General features: G+C 48.3%; 1 protein-coding gene across 1 annotated transcript in view; it reads right to left on the bottom strand.

Annotated features, from left to right (window-relative positions):
- SRRM4 (serine/arginine repetitive matrix 4) overlaps positions 1 to 16,332 on the bottom strand; it is a 152,735-nt gene that overhangs the window by 26,275 nt on the left and 110,128 nt on the right. The window contains exons 3-8 of the mRNA XM_026015911.2: positions 14,351 to 14,437; positions 12,199 to 12,270; positions 9,238 to 9,264; positions 7,412 to 7,462; positions 4,039 to 4,137; positions 1,070 to 1,226 (exon numbers count right to left, since the gene is read on the bottom strand). Coding sequence (XP_025871696.2) covers positions 1,070 to 1,226; positions 4,039 to 4,137; positions 7,412 to 7,462; positions 9,238 to 9,264; positions 12,199 to 12,270; positions 14,351 to 14,437 — 493 coding nt within the window. The remainder of the gene's footprint in view (positions 1 to 1,069; positions 1,227 to 4,038; positions 4,138 to 7,411; positions 7,463 to 9,237; positions 9,265 to 12,198; positions 12,271 to 14,350; positions 14,438 to 16,332) is intronic.

The raw sequence follows: 16,332 nt of genomic DNA, 5'->3' as shown, positions 1-16,332 counted from the left end.
CATAGCTAGAGGAGATAGGTCCCTTCCAGCTGCCAACTGCGATTGTAGGCTATGTCAATGTTGTGTCTCCTCTCGTTTGTGTATCTGTCCTTTTAGCATCAACAAAAGGCCTTTGCATACTTTATCTTACTGGAAATCCCAACAATCCCATATGAAAATGGTATTATTTCATGTTTACCAATGAGAACACTGGGTTTCAAAGAAGTGAAGTAACTTTCCCAAAGCCATACAACCAGGGAGTAGCAAAGCTAGGACCTGAGTTCAGCTCCAACACTACATCCCTTGCTCAGGAAACTTCCTGGCATCAGACTGTCTGAAGTCACATTCCGGCTCCTCCTTGTTGACCTGAGAAAGCATCACATGATTCCATTCAATGGTGGGTTGCTAAATCAGATTCACTCTTGCTTTGCTCTGTGGGTTCACCCCAGAAAGTAACCTCTCTGAGCCTTTTCTGAGGCTTCACCCCAGAAAGTAACCTCTCTGAGCTTTTTCTGTCCCGTCTGTGGAAGGGACCAATGAGAGCAGCCATGCCCTCGATTCCCTGAGACCTTGTGTGGATGCATGAGAGGACCCAGATCAAGTGCTATGAGCTCCTTGAAGGAAAATCCTCATATACATTCAAGGCCGTGTTTATATAGGTGAAATCAAATCCCAGCTGCTAATCAATGCTGCAAGCTAGCTGGCATCAAAGATACAGACTTCACTGAAAAGCTCGGAATGCCTCGGATACATCAAAGACCCCCTCTTTTCCTTCCTCCCCAAAGAAACCTCCTATGGGTGTCTCACACATGCATTCCTGCAGATGTCACTCTGGAGACCAGCGTGCAGTTTTCAATGTTTCCCCGATAGAAAGCCTGGGTATTTAGCTTTACTTCTCCCCCACCCCAACCGAGTGCTGCCAAAGGCTGGTGAATGACCATTTGGTTAATCAATAATGAGGGCTGAAAGCCAGTGGCATGTTTGCCCGAAGCTGAATTAAAATGTGACGTACACTGCCCTGAACTTGTGCTTCCATCTCCCCCAAGTGTCATGGCCAAGACTGGCCGAGGAGGCCGTGTGGAATACTTACTACACCCCTGGCCGACAGGAGGCTGAGCATCTGGAGGGGCTGGCTGGGCGGGTGGCTGGAGCGGGCCTCCGGGCTGGCCTTGCCGAGGGTCCTGGAGCAGCGGTGGGAGTGCCTTCGGCGGGACTTCCGCCCTTCCTCGGGGGACCTGCCGCGGTGCCTGGGGGCCGGGGAGAGAGGAGAGGGTCTTCGGAAGGGGAGTGTGGCACAGGGCTGGCTGTAGGGCCAGTAGGACCTGAAGACTATGGAATGTGTTTGGGGATGTTTATATGAACTATGTGTGCTTCCATCTATCCCTCTATCTGCCCCCCTGCCACTCCCACCTGCTCTTTCATTCAGTAGCTTGTTCTCTCATTTGTTCCTTCCACAAAGGTTTATTCATGTACCTGACTCTGTTTGGGGGCCTGGGAATGCAGCTGGGAAGACAAAAAACATCCCAGCCTCATTTGGTTTCATGTCCTTGCTGTATGTGTGACGGTCTATCAGTATGTTTGTACGTGACTGTGTGTGTATGTCTGGGTGTGTGTCCATCTGTGTTTGTCTATAAATATGACTGTGCGTATCTGTATGTCTTTGCATATGTGACTTCGCCATCTGTAAAACAGATGCATCCCAGCGACTGTCACCCAAAACTTTTGGGAAAAGAGTAGCTGGAAAAATGACAAGGGTGGTCAGACACTATAAGCTGGTCAGACCCGGGCTGCCCTGTCTGCAGGAGAAAGCAAAGGAGTCTCTGACTCTTTACAAATGGTATAGTTAGACTCTGTTGGCCTGGCAGCTCTGGGCCATGGTAGAAATAAAAGTAACACCTCATTGATTTGCAATCCCTTCTGAGGGTAGTTCTCAGTCCTCTCTACAACTTGAAGATGCAACACAAACAAGGCAGGTGTTTCCCATTTTACAGATGAGGCAGCTGAGGCTCAGAGTTGTTTGGGGACCCACCTGAAGTCACAAAGCTTTGCAAAGTGGCAGAAGCAGGGCTGGGGTAGGGTTTTCTGAGCCAGTAGGAACTGAGCCTCTCAGTATGGAATGTCCCTCTGTGCTCTGGGACCTCCGGATCATTTCAACTGGGTGTGCGTGGCCCCAGGGCCAGCTCTCAGGTTGCTTTGATGCCTGCTGGAGTGTCCCTCCGGCCCATCAGGCACTGGAGAGCTCAGGCAGCAGCACCACCAGAAAAGGTGATGGTGGAAGAGGACTAAGGCTGGGGTCTGCAGAGGTAGGCACTTCCCGAAGAGGTAAGATAGACTGCGAGCACCAAGCTCTCCGCACCATCCTCTGACCTAGGCCAGCAGGGCTTAGCTGCTGAAAGCGATTCGGCCCCGGCTGGAGGTGAAGGGCTCTGGCTGAGTCACCTGGAGCTGAGTCTCTGTCCCAACACTGTCAGTCGCCATGACCTTGCTCAGATAGACATCTTTGCTCACCAAGATGCAGTTTTGTCAGCTGTACCGCATCAGTAATGCAATTGAGCTCAGTGAGCCAATGCCCTCCAGACAGAGGCCACCAGGAGCTGGTGGCTGAATAAGCATGTTCACTGCTCGCTGTGGTGGTGGGGAGCACACTCCGCAGGAAGTGGAGAATGTCCCTGTACAAGAGTGTCAGAAAGAGCCTATCATGGGCAGGTGGCAGGTGCCCCACTTTCAGGAGCATTGAAGGCACTGGGGCTTTGTCCTGGATTGGATGCTGTCCTTAAGTGGGGGTGATACTCTGATTGGGCCTCTTCATAAATTTTGGAGCCTAGACCAAGGCTAAAGCCCCAACTGGTAAAGAAAGAGCAGTCTCCCGTGTGAGCCAGGATAGAGAGATGCTGGCTCTCTTTTGTGTTTTGTTCCTGTTCCATTTGGGCTCTGTCCTGACTACAGAGGGATCTTCCTCTTGTCTTTATCACTCAGGGTCGCAGAGCCACCTTGCTTGATGTCAACACTCTTTACATTTGCCGGTGTTCAGCACACCAAGGTGTCCCAGTGATAGCAGCCCACACCTCAGGGGCTGTTTTTCTCTTCCTCCAACGCTTCTCACGCTGGGCTCCACATTTGCATTGCGAGGGGAAGATTTAAAAATCTCACTGCCCCAGCCCTGCCTCATCCCAACTAGATCAGGACACCTAGAGGGTGGGATCCAGGAATTGGTATTTTAAAATTTTTTCCAGCCATTTTTGGCTGCAGAGTGCAGCCAAAGTGGAGAAGCCCTGGTCTGGTTCATGGTGTTAATGGGATGATGTAGAGAGGAAATGTATTTGAAACTCTAGTCCCAAGTAGGACTTAGACCAATATTCCCCCTCCCCCTCCTCCTGCTTCTTCCTCCAGACTTTGGTTTAACTGGGATGCTGTGGGACCAGGGCAGTGACATTTTTAAATCTCCTTGGGTGACACGAATGCATAGCCCCAAATTAAGAAACTTAAGTCCAAATTAAGTGTGTGGGAAGCACGTACTAAAGGACAAAGCAGCCTCTGGCATCCAGAAGCTGGCCTGGGTGTGTCCGCTGGATGTCAGGGGTTTCAAACATCAGCATTAACACACCCCCATGCTTCATTCTTCTCCCCTGTGGGAGAGCCCCACTTCCCCTTCTCAGGCTGGGATGGCCAGTGTGTCAGCACAGAGAGGGTCCAGGTTAGGAGTTACCTGACTCGGAAGGGCCTCAGAACAAGGTATTTTGTGCTGTGTGGCCTTTCCCAGGTTGCTCAGCTTCTCTGTGCATAAAGCAAGCCTGAGAGAGAAGGCCAAGTCCAGAGCCAGCCTCCCCAGCTTCATCCTAGCTCTGTCACTCAGTAGCTAAGCAAGTGACAGGTTCTTATCCTCTCTGTGCCTCAGGGTCCTCATCTTTAAAATGGGGAAGAGAAACAGTAACTACTTCATAGGGTAGTGGAGGGGGTCATTTTCTCTACAGGGAGGTGTTGATGGTGCCAGGCAAGGGGCTGTCCCCTTGGACAGTGGCTGGGTGGGTGGGGGGAGACTCCCTGGGGAGAAGTGGTTACCTGCTCTCACAGCTTGAGGAGCGGGACTCCGAGCTCTGGGACCTCGAGGGATAATGGTGATGACGGTGGCGGTGAGATTTTCGGGGCCGGCTTCGTGATCTTAGGGGTAGGGGGTGACAGGGAGTGAGTCAGAGGGAGGAATGAGGGGGAGAGGGAGAGGAGGAGGGGAGAAGGAGAGGGAGAAATGGGGAGAGAGGAAGAGAGAGATTTTGATCTTGTGACACATGTCATCCTCTGTACCCAAGTCACTGTCCCTCCAAAGTTAGGCATTTCCTTCTGCCCCCCCACTCCTGCATCACCACGGCTTTTTGCCTGGGCGTTTGGGGGTCTCCAACCAGCTGTGTTGAACACAAGTGAGTGGCAAGGGTTCCTCTGGAGGAGCCAGCGTGGGTGACTCAGACTCCCAGGCTGCCGAGGCAGCCCTGAGGCAGCCCACATCTGGACAGGAGTGTCACCTCCACTCATCACCTCTCTTCCACTTAAGGTAGGAGTCTCAGTCTCGTCAGCTACCATCATGTGTGAATCAGTCAGGCAAGAGCTAAAGAAAGAAGTGGCTGTGCTTCCAGAATATTGGTGTGGTAGTGGATCTTCTAATTTTTCAAGTGAATGGAGAAATACAGATTTTTATGTAAAATATCTCTATTTAAAATGGAAGCTCATTTTTAAAAAAGACACTGTTTTGGGGGCAAGGAAAAACACATTTGCAGAGTAAATTAGGCCTTTGGGCTGCCAATTTATAACCTCAGACCTGGAAAATTAAGTCCAGATTCTTCACGTGGAGTCAAAAGCCTACTTTCAGGGTTACAAGCATCACTGACAACAAAAATTATAACAACGATTAACAACCACCACGACCACGAATAAGAATATTATTACAGGTTACATCAGTTCCTCCTAAATGATAATAAGGGCTCAGAAGTACTAGCAGCAGAGGCAGTGGTCACTGAGGATGTACAAGGAATGTCAATAGTCTGGACCAAGGCAGGAAGCCAGTGGGAGTTAGAGAGGGCTCTATCGGGAGGCAGCCTGGTTATCCCCAACAAAGGACTCAGATCTTGTTAATGTGACAATCAGACCATATTCCTTCCCTGCTTTAAATCTTTTTATTGCCCTCATGTCAAGTCCGCACTCTCATCTTGAGCCCCAAGGACCTTGAGGAGTCAGCCCCCGCAAAGCTCTCTAGCTTCCTTGGGTGACATCGCCTGCCCTGGCTGGGCAGACTCGAGCTAGTCCCAACTCCTGTATCCTGGCTCACTTATGTCTCAGTTCACGACGTCCTCGTGATGGTGATGATGACAGGTAGCCCGCACCCCAACGCATACCGCCTGCCAGGCACCACAGTCTAAATGTTTTCCTTAAACGGACCCATCTCTTCCTCACAACAACCTATGAAGTAGGTTCTTTTTTTTTTCCCAGATGAAGAAACCACTTGCCTAACCTGCAGGCTGGAACAGTTAACTCCATCCTTAGCCTCAATCTAGATACTTCCTCCTGTGGGACGCCCCTGCTCACCACCAAGCCTTCTCCTCGCCGTGACCTGCCCCGTGTCTGGCTCCTGTGTTTTGCTGGGAACCCTGAGGCTGGAGACATTGGCTAATTTCTGTCCTTGGGCCTAGCCCAGGGCCTGCCATGGTTTAGATCCTTACTACGGGATGCTGAATCCAAGGAGGCTGGGTCTCTCCAGTGGTCGCTTGTTCAGAAGCAGCCCTGGCATGGGCCTGGGCAAGAAGAGCCATCTTTTATCTTAGTGGTGTCTTGTTTTCTTGCTTTTCCCTCTCCTGACTCTTTATTTTTATTTAAAAATTTTTTTTTAAGATTCTATTTATTCATGAGAGACACACACAGAGAGAGAAGTAGAGACACAGGCACAGGGAGAAGCAGGCTCCACACAGGGAGCTGGACGTGGGACTTGATCCCAGTTCTCCAGAATCACACCCTGGGCCGAAGGCGGCGCTAAACCGCTGAGCCACCCGGGCTGCCCTGACTCTTTTTTTTTAAATCTTGTGTAACCTAGCAATTTCTGGACTCATCCAGCTCTTGGTACCAGGGAGGGTGGCCACCTTGCTGCCCTCAAGTGGGCAGTCCCTGCCTCAGTGATGATCCCCTCGTTGCTCCTGCCAGCGCTCTTAGAGTCGATGTGCATCCCCTGGCTTTGTTTATACTGCAGCCCCACTGGGCAAGTGATGCCGCGGCCTCTGAGAATAGGCACTCAGTCTTGTCTGCGCTTAGCATGAATGCAAACTCAATACATGTGACCGATGTTTGCCTTTTGACTTGAGTTGAACAAGCCTGAAGATCTGGAAGTTGTTTCCTCCGCTCTACTGCTTCCTTCTGGAGCATTCCCTAGGCCCCCTGTGGGGATGGCTCAAATGTCCTCCTTTGCACTGACCTTGGATGAAGTGACCCTTTGGGCAACAAAGCCGGGTGCCCTCCCTTTGCATCCCTGCCTCCTCTCTTCCCTCCCCAACAGCCAACTGCCTTTCATCCTATTGCCTTTGATCCTCACTTTAGAAGCTCCTTGGCGGGAGATAAAATATTAGTTGATTGGAAAACACACACACTAAACATTTGCAGGGTATAAAGTAGGTGGGTTGTAACCACATTTACTTTTAATTTGTCTGGGAACTGAACTCTGCAGGCAGCACTAGCTGATTTGAATTTCTACTACCAGCCATAAACCGTGAACCAGCTGGGGCCCTGAGACCAGGGGTAGGAGCCTCACTGCTATCTCCATGATGTAAGCCCAGCAGCCAAGGCTCAGACTGACACACACACTCACACCTGTGCTCGCATGTGATCACGTCCCCATCACCACTCATGCACACATGGCCCACCTGTGTGCACAGGGAGACGCCACCCCGCACCCTCCACGTGCATGGTGCACACAGGTAAATAAGCAGTGCACACGCAGAGTGCAGAGAATTAGCACACGGGAGGAGACAGTGCACCTGCTGGCACATTGTCTGCCTTCACGCTTGCATATAGGCAGGAGCACCCAGAATGCATTCGTGTGAACACAAATATATACCATACACACACTGCCCCCACTGCATATGTTGGTACACATGGGCACACAAACGTTTGCAGGATGGAAAGATGTACAGAGATCTACAAACAGTGTGCACACTACACATAGGTGTCCTTCATAAAGATGTATACACGGTGGCCGCCGGGTACACAGATGTGCAACACTCACTTTCATGCACACACAACACAGGTACGCACACATCATATACACGCCCTTGTGCATATACCCAAACCCACAAGGGCAGTGCATCCCAGGCTCTGTCCTTTCCCTGCTCCTGTGCCTTTCACCCTCCCCACCGCCTCCGTCTCCAAACTGGAGAGAATGTTCCAGGTGGTCTCTACTTACTGTTTTTTGTGCCTCTTCTCATCTCTCCTTTTGCTTTTTGGGCTTGAGGAGCTAAAGGAGAAATGGCCAATTAATTGACAGATGCAAAAATCCAGTTACAGATAAAAAGAAACGAGCAGCTAAAATGCTTAACACACAGTGATCACCAGATTCAGGCAGTTTGGGAACAGAGGCGAATCATTTCCGAGACCAGAGCAGTCACTGCTGCTGACTTTGACCGGCAGGTTCAGCCACAGACACAGACTCGCACATTGACCGAGAATGGGGTGCTTGGGGCGGGGGGGGGGGCATGACCAGCTGTGGTAGCTTAGTAAGAGCAATGGTGAATAAAGGGGATACCTGCCATTTTCGGAGGACTTAGTAGAGTGAACAGTCTGCTAAATCCTTTTTGTCAGCAGTCTTATTCTCCCTCAACCCACGGGGAGAGGGATGTTTAACACGGACTTATTTTACAGACGCAGAAACAGCCTCAGCTAGGCGAAGAAGCTTGGCCAGGATCACACAGGGGAGCTGGGATGTGGCCGCAGACGGTGGACCCCCAGAGCCCATGCTCAACAGACTGATGTTCAATTAATTTATAAGAGAGAAGGATGCAATGTTCAGGGAGATACTCTGAAGCTTCACAAAGCTTGGCAGAGTCACAAACGTTCTGGCCATGGATATTTAAGTATCTGTTTTTGTTTTTTAAGTCAGAGGGCTGGGGTATGCGTCCAATGGACCGTGATGAGTGGGAAGGCTCCCAGCATCCCCCAGTGGAGGCCCCAGGGGGTGAATGCTATTTGGTAGCTCAAGCCAGACTGGCTTTGGAGAGTCACCAAGAAGGCACGACTGGTCTAGGTCCTGGAGAAGGGGAAAAAACCTCATCCAACTCATCCAACTGAAATTGCACCTTGAGGTTAGAGCTGTGTGGTTTCTCTCCACGTTTGAGACTCAGGCTGGGCAGTGGAAGAGCCCAGGGCCTCGCTGAAAGATCCAGGTTCATGCTGCCTACTTGCTGTGTGACATCAGGCAAGTTACCTGTCCTCTGGAAGACCCGGTTTCCTTGACCGTGGAGTGGGGCCATTGCTCAGGCTGCTGGGCTGAGGGGATGGATGACATTGGTAACCACTCTCTACCTGTTAACTGGATAAACAAAAGGACTTTGCACTCTGCCAACTGCTCTAGATGTGGATGTTACTTCAGACACCACGGGTAGGGTGTCCTGGTCTTCTGTCGGACAGATCTGGGTTTGAATTTTGCCTGTGTCCCCTGACTGTGTGTGGACATGCCTGTCCCATCTCCTGCCTGAATCTCAGTTCCTTCATCTGTAAAATGGGAATAATAAACATATCCACTGTACTGGGTTATGGTGGAGACCAGTAGAGATTAAACCCGCACACACAGGGCAGGGGCTTGGCGCAGGATCCAGTTTATAGCGACTACCCTGTCAGTGACAGCTCTCTGTGCTGACTTCGTGTCTCCAGTACAGTGGGACTTGGCCTCTGTCACTTGGCTACAATCTGGGGAGGCTCTGGCGGGCTGGTGGGGCTGATGTTTCCCTATACGCCCCAATCCAGGATTTCAGCTAGTGATTTCAACAAGTGGACCAGTGCAGTGCGATGTTCCAGGGAGGGGCACCGGTGGGGGCTGGTCAAGGAGTGACCATCTGCCCAGATGGAAACCAGCCCCAGGCTTTCATTTTGGAGGAAACTGAGGCCCAGGAAGATGAAGGGGGCATGCCCAAGAGCACAGAGATGGAGACAGAGAACTGACCCCAGAAGCTGCCTTGTTACGAAAGCAGGAAAGAGAGCAAGCAGCCAGAGGCAAAAAGGCGAAAAGATTCTTACCTGTGCCTTCTCTTCTTGGAGAATGACCTGATGAAAGGAACCAAAAGGAAGAGAGGCAGGGAGGGAGGCAAAGGGAGCCAGGAGGAAGGAAGACAGGGATTGAGGGAGGGAGGGAGGAAGAAAAGACAATAAATAGAGGTGAGCTGAGGCTTGTCTTCCTGGGACAAACGTCTCAGTGTATTTGTGATCATGCTGCAGGGGGTCAGGACACTGGCAAATCCTCCTCCTCTCACAGATTTCATAAGACCATTTTGAATTTCCAGTCAAAACATCCAGTGCTTCAAATCTCACCCTAAAGTGTCCATGTCTATCTCAGATGGGGGTGGGTGAGGGGACGTACCAGCGTCCTCTGCTTCCTCCTCGATCCCCATTTCACCTTCACCTTTCTCTCCCTAGTGGTGGATTCTTCATCACCATCTTCCTCCTCATCAAGGACAACCAGCTCCTGTATGTGGAGCTCTTAATGGGTGCCAGGCTTTGTGCTAAGCATCTCTCACACACAGTCCCACTCAATCTTCACCCAAACCCTGCGAAGTTCTACTAATACCATTTTACAGACACTGAAGCTCAGAGAAGTTGGTTAAGCTGCCCAAGGTCACAAAGCCTCACCCTGCTCATTCTTCAGAGTTCCACTCAGATATCACCTTCTTGTAGCATTTTCTGATGCCATCAGGCTGGTCGGTGCCAACCCTCCACTCCTGTAAGCTTGGGTAAGCTTCTGAGCTTAGCCTTATAATACAGACCTCTGCACATTATAATTATGCATCTCCCCGATTAGAATGTGAGCAACTCCAGGCCAAGGGCTGGATCTTGGTCACTGACTGTTCCCAGGACCTAGATTCCTCATTCATGAAACATACTGGGTATTCAATAAATGTATGTGAAAAATGGGATTATTTATTTATTTATTTTAGCCCTGAAGCCATGCTGATTGAGAGGAGAAACAGAAAAATCTCCAAGCATTCCCCTGCTCCTAAGCTCCTATTTCCAAAAAAGTCAACTATCATTAATCCAACATCTCAAGAGCTTGGAGAAGCTGGGCCTGAAGTAGGCTGGTGCTCGGTAGGTGCTTTGGAAAGGATCACCAACAGTATCTCCCCCTCCTAATCTCTCAGTGATGGGCCTCCTTCCCCCCCCCCCCACCTCCCCTCCTGGGCTGGCTGTGGCTGGCAGAAAAAGCCTGCCTTCTGGCATGGTTTCTTTTTCATGAGTGAGAAGCCACTTGATTTCCAAGATCTGGATATGGAAAGGTCTCCCAAATTGGGACCGAATGGTCAGCATAGGAAGGTGACAGGATGGCAGTCTCAGTCAGGGGCAAGGCATTGCCTCCACAGGAGACCTCATGTTGGGAAGGTTTTCTAACACCAAATTAACAACCTTTCACTTATTGGCTTGCCCATGTCTTGTGTTAAGTAAGACTCAGCATCAGTGGAGATGTCTGGGCAGGCAGTGGACATAGCTAGTGAAAAACCAAACTGGGCTGAGACCATTCTGGCAATGAGGGCTGAGACATGACCACACTCTTGGCTTGGGAAAAGCCACTTTGAGGCAACTTTGAACAAGGAATGAGAGGGGGGAGGAAAACCAAATGAACTCTAACCTTTTATTCTACTGTGCTTGTCTAATGGCACAAGTAACCCACTACTGATGCGGATAAGCAAAAAAGAGGATACACATCACTCTTTCCCACTCATCCACAGCCAAACACAGCAAATAACTTATACAGGGAGTTTCACACTCCCTGCCCCCAGGGGGTCAAGCGGGCTTCGTAAATGAGGGGGGCTCCGTGGGGCCTTGTAGCAAAGCAGAGCACCTACGCTCTGTCTAAATGCACAGCAACCCCTGAGCCTAGTCAATGACTTCTGTGGGAAAATTGGTCCAATGAATACAGAGCTGCTGATTTTACAGAGGAACTGGAAAACTTGGGTTTTTTCATTGCATAATCTCCTGATTATAAAATGTTGAGTTGGCCCATGAACCACAGATTTGAGTCCTCTGGTGTACATTCTTTCAGTTATTCCCCCCTCTCCCCCGTGCGTGTGTGTGTGTGTGTGTGTGTGTGTGTGTCTGCGTGTGCACGCATGGAGTGGGCACCTTTTGGAATGTGTGTCCAGCTCACAAAGTCCCTTAACTACCATCCGTAAGGGTGGACAATCCCAGAAGCCATGTTTTACACAATCCCATCCTCTAGGATGGGTGGGACCAACCAGAGAGGCCTTTCCTTGGGAATTTGGAATGAGAAACACGACAGAGGGCTTCAGTGTCTTTTTGTGGCAGGGCTGGCCACACGGGGGGGATGGGAGCAGGGTGCAGCCCTGTCTCCCCAGGTAGAATAGGAACTGTGTATCTTGCTGGGGGTGCCACGCTTTCCACTCCTTGGTTCTAGATCCTTACGAGGCCTGGCTGGTCCCCAAGACATTCCTGTCTCCTTATTATCAAACAAACCCCCTTTTGCTCAGAGTTAGTGTTAGTGGGCCCTGGGTCCTTGCAACTAGAGTTCCAAGTTGTTTTTATTTTATTTTATTTTATTTTATTTTATTTTATTTTATTTATTTATTTATTTATTTATTTATTTATTTATTTATTTAAATTTAATTTAAATTCAATTTGCCAACATACTGTATAACACCCAGGGCTCATCTCATCTTGCTCCCTCCTCAGTGCCTGTCACCTGGCTACCCCATCCTCCACCCCTCTCCCTTTCTGCAACCCTTTGTTTCCCAGAGTCAGGAGTCTCTAATGGTTTGTCTTCTGTGAGTCCCAAGTTATACAAGAAAAAGGAAATAATAACAACACACAGATGAGGTGTTTTGTTGTTGTTGTTGTTGTTGTTTTTTACAGATGAGTATTTTATGTAAGTGAAATGAGATGCTTCCCAGTGAACTTTTGGGGCCACCTACTCTCATCCCAACCCCCAGCACCCCAGGGGCATCCCTGGTTGCCAAGGCGAAAGGACAATACCTGTGTCGCTTATGCTTTTTGGAGCCTTTCTTCTTCTTTTTCTTGACAGGCGATGGACTATATGATGGGGACCTGCGAGGGAAGGAGACATCTTCAGAGGGAGCTCCTTAAGGACTGGGATTGGCTTCAGAGACCCTTCTCCAGCCCCCACACATGGTCTCACACACACGGATAATACCAATACTGATATTATCAGTACTTGCATTTACTTATTTGATATAATCAGATTCGCATTTGCTTTCAACATCACGGTGTATTTTATACGCATTCCCTCACTCCGTCTTTCCTATCTGTGTCTTAGGCAGGTACGACTGCCACCTTCCTTTTACAGACAAGGAAAGTGAGGTTCAGAGAGGTAAAGCAACCTGCCCAAAGACACACTGCTAGGAAGTGGATAAGCCGGGATTCAAATGGAAGCCTCGCTGATGGCAGGGGCCTTGTTCTCAATCCTTTTATCATCCCCTGGTTAGGCCAAATATTTTGTGTCTCTCGTTCTCCCTCCAGCTATACCCCTCCTCTCAGATACTTTAGTCTCTCCTCTTTCCTTACCCTGGCTCCCTGGTAAGATTGAGCCCCCGGAGGAGACCTCATCAGGCTGTAGTTAGCATGGATGGTGCTATCAGAGGTTCCCAAAGAAACAGAGCCACCCAGGACCATGATTATGACTATGACTATGACTAAAGACTGAGGTTCAAGCGACCCGAGTTCCAATCTTGACTATACCCCTAACTCATGAAGTTACCTTGGGCATGTCACCACTTATCTCTGGGTCTCTTATGTCCCCGGTGACAAAATACTAAGATTGATACAGAGAAGGAGGTCAACGGGGCCTCTCAGAGAGCAGGCTGGGTGCAAGACAATAGGGAGCGGTGGGGACCGTGGTGAACCAGAGACCATTGGCCTCTCAGATCAGCCGAAGCTCTCATGTGGAAATGCAGCCCCAAGCTTCTGGAACACCTGCCTTTTAAATAGAAGTCACCAGCAAAACACACCTTCATGTGAAATCCCCCGGTTTTTGAATGTTGGCCACCAATTAAAATGACAAAAGAACACCTTGTGGTCAAACAGAAAAAATCCACAGGCGAAACTAGGGCTGAGAACCCACTTGACTCTTAGGGAACCACAGCACCTGTCCTCAAACAAGTGCCCAGTGGACATTTATTGAATGAACAATTGAATTAGTGAAGCCTGACTTCCTTCTTCCAAATGTTTTGCCCACCCCTAAAATCAGGGACCTCAAGCCCCTTGCCCCAATTCCTACTCTCACCCTACAACATAGGGTCTGCATTCACATTCCCTTCTGGGTCTTCTTTGGGGCTGTCCTCTTAGAACCAGGCTAAAGGGGTGTGGAGGCGGCAAGAAGCTGGAAAAGCAGTTTTTGGGGCCCGAGTCCGCCAGACACTGCTCTCTGCTGCCCCCTGCAGGTTTATCCAAACACTGCCTCCGAGCTTCCCCGTGATCTTCAACCCACCCCTCTGGGTCTGGAACACTGGACTTGATTTTAGTCTAGTGAGCGGCAGGCAGCCTAGAAGAAAATCTGGAAATACCTTTAAATTAAAAAAATGAAAAGAAATTGTACATAGGGAAAAATCCACGGGGTACAGAAGAGTCAATCGCCGGAAAAAAAAGAAAGTCTGTTATCCTTGGCATTCACCTGCGAGGTAGGAGTAGTGGAATCAACTGACCCCTCTCTGTGCCTTTTTTCCCCCTCATCTCTGAAATGGGGACAATAATGTTTGTCTGTTAAATCGTGGTCAAAGGTAAAAGACATCATGGAGATCTCAGTGTTTACAATGTAGCCCTGCCCACACAGTAAGTTTTCAAACAAACAAACAAAAAATCAATATTCGTGGTCATGATTATGCTGATCCACTGGTCACTTAAGATGTACCAGACACTTGTGACAGCGCCTTCCACATCCATTTTTCTCCGTCTGATTCTCAGTGAACGCTGGCAATAAAATAGCATCACTATTTTATACAAGTGGAAACAGGCACAGAGAGGTGAAGTGTTTTGCTTAAGGTCACACAGCCTAAGAGGCAGAGAGAGGACTCAAACCCAGGGGGAGTCACTGTTTGACTCTGAAGCCCACTTGACCCTATTTTGTCCTTTGCTCCATCTTCAAGCTTTCATCTCCCCTCAGGACGCTCACCTCCTTCTCTTCTTCCGGGTAGATTTCTTCTTTTTCTTCTTCCCCCTGGAGGAAGGTGGTGGCGTCAAGTCTTTGTCTCGGGAGGCACTGCAGGGAACACAGAGTTGGGTATTAGATGACCCAGGATGTCCCCACACCCCCAATCTGGGTTGTTCCAGCCAGGAAGGAGGACTCCATTCTTTGGAGGAAGAAGGACCCATTGCGAATGCCTAATCACCCCCTCATGGCTGATTCAGTCCTATTTCAGATTAAGTGCTTCAAATAAGGAGTTAATGCCAACCTAATGAGACAGATGCTCTATCGTTACCCATACACCAATTGATTATTTAAAACAGAGTTATAGAGGTTAACTGCTCCTTAATAGATTTATTATTGAATTTGCAAATAGCTCACCTTGGTAAATAAATCACTTTTTAAATAATTAATTGGCAGTTCAGCCCCCCTCTTTCCCCAATACTTCATGTCCATAGTTCCTGCTGGAAATTTAATAGGAGGAGGAAGTTATGTTAAGTAGCAGCTGATTATTAAAAGTATATTTGCCGAGGTCTAATGTAATGAGATACATATCTTATATCGCTTCACAGAACCTCAAAAACCTCTGCTCTTCAGGAATAATTATTTCCCATTCAATTAAATTCAAATGCTCGGGCTGCAGTTAAATGAAGTCAACTTATCTCCTTCTATAATTGGGGCAGGCTCCAGGGATTTTTTAAAACACTATCCCATGGCAAAAGGAGATGGGTTTGGGATGAAAAACTGCTTGGGAATTGAAACATGCCCACCCAGTTGAACTTGACTGAGAAAATGTAATATTAATAAGAACACTATTGTCATTATCAGTGATAACACCACCACAGCTAATTCGCTTATGATGTGCCAAGCATTTTCCATTCTTTTATACTCACAAAAACACTTTGAGGGTGGTATGATTCTTAGGGTCTAATTTTACAGGTGAAGAACATAACAGGTACGGAATCATGAATTGGCTTGTGCATGGGTGCATAGTTAGGAAGCAACTGAGCCGAGATTTGACTCAAGGCCTCTGTGATTCCCATCCTTTTTATTTATTTACTATATTTATTTATTTATTTATTTATTTATTTATTTATTTATTTATTTATTATTATTTTTGTGATTTCCATCCTGAGAGCTTTCCCACATAACCAACTGCCTTCTTAAAGTTGTTTATGTAGACATTCTTCTGGAAATCACCTGGGTTTTTAGAGACCATCATGAAATGCTGCCATATTGAATTCCATTCTAAGAATCTGGATCTTTATGGTTGGTGGAAAAAATGCCCAAGTGACTAGACTATATGTGAAGGTCTTTGCATTGCCAATGGGTAGAAGTCATATAGCTATATGTAGAACATTTTTCAGAGAGTCACTTTAAGCAATTTAAAATAAAATACCACAGGGATTAAGTACCTAGCTACTCAACTACACTTATATGTTATAAAGCACAAAGCATGATACACATATCCAGGAAGTAAACAGGTTGCTTGTGTAAATGTGGTAGACCATTTCCAGATTTTTCCGGCAACAAGTTCTTGACACAGAGTAAAAGCTTAATAAATATTTGTTGGGTGACCAAATGAGAGATGAATGGATGAAATAATTTAGCCTCTTGTTAAATTATCTTGTTTTATATAAACACTTCCCAGGGTAACTGTTGCCAGGAATTTGAGAGGAAAACAAAACACTCAGGGAAAAAAAAAACCCTTAAAACTGTGCCTTATAAAATAGAGACAGATCTCATTGTTTCAGACAATTATTCTTTTTTTTTTTAATTTTTTTTTAATTTATTTATGATAGTCACAGAGAGAGAGAGAGAGGCAGAGACACAGGCGGAGGAAGAAGCAGGCTCCATGCACCGGGAGCCCGATGTGGGATTCGATCCCGGGTCTCCAGGATCGCGCCCTGGGCCAAAGGCAGGCGCCAAACCGCTGCGCCACCCAGGGATCCCTCAGACAATTATTCTTA

The sequence above is a fragment of the Vulpes vulpes genome, chromosome 10 (genome assembly GCF_048418805.1).
Source record: "Vulpes vulpes isolate BD-2025 chromosome 10, VulVul3, whole genome shotgun sequence".
Taxonomy (NCBI): Eukaryota; Metazoa; Chordata; class Mammalia; order Carnivora; family Canidae; genus Vulpes; species Vulpes vulpes.
Note: the sequence above shows the minus strand (reverse complement) of the source record. Positions and strands in the feature narration are given on the sequence as shown.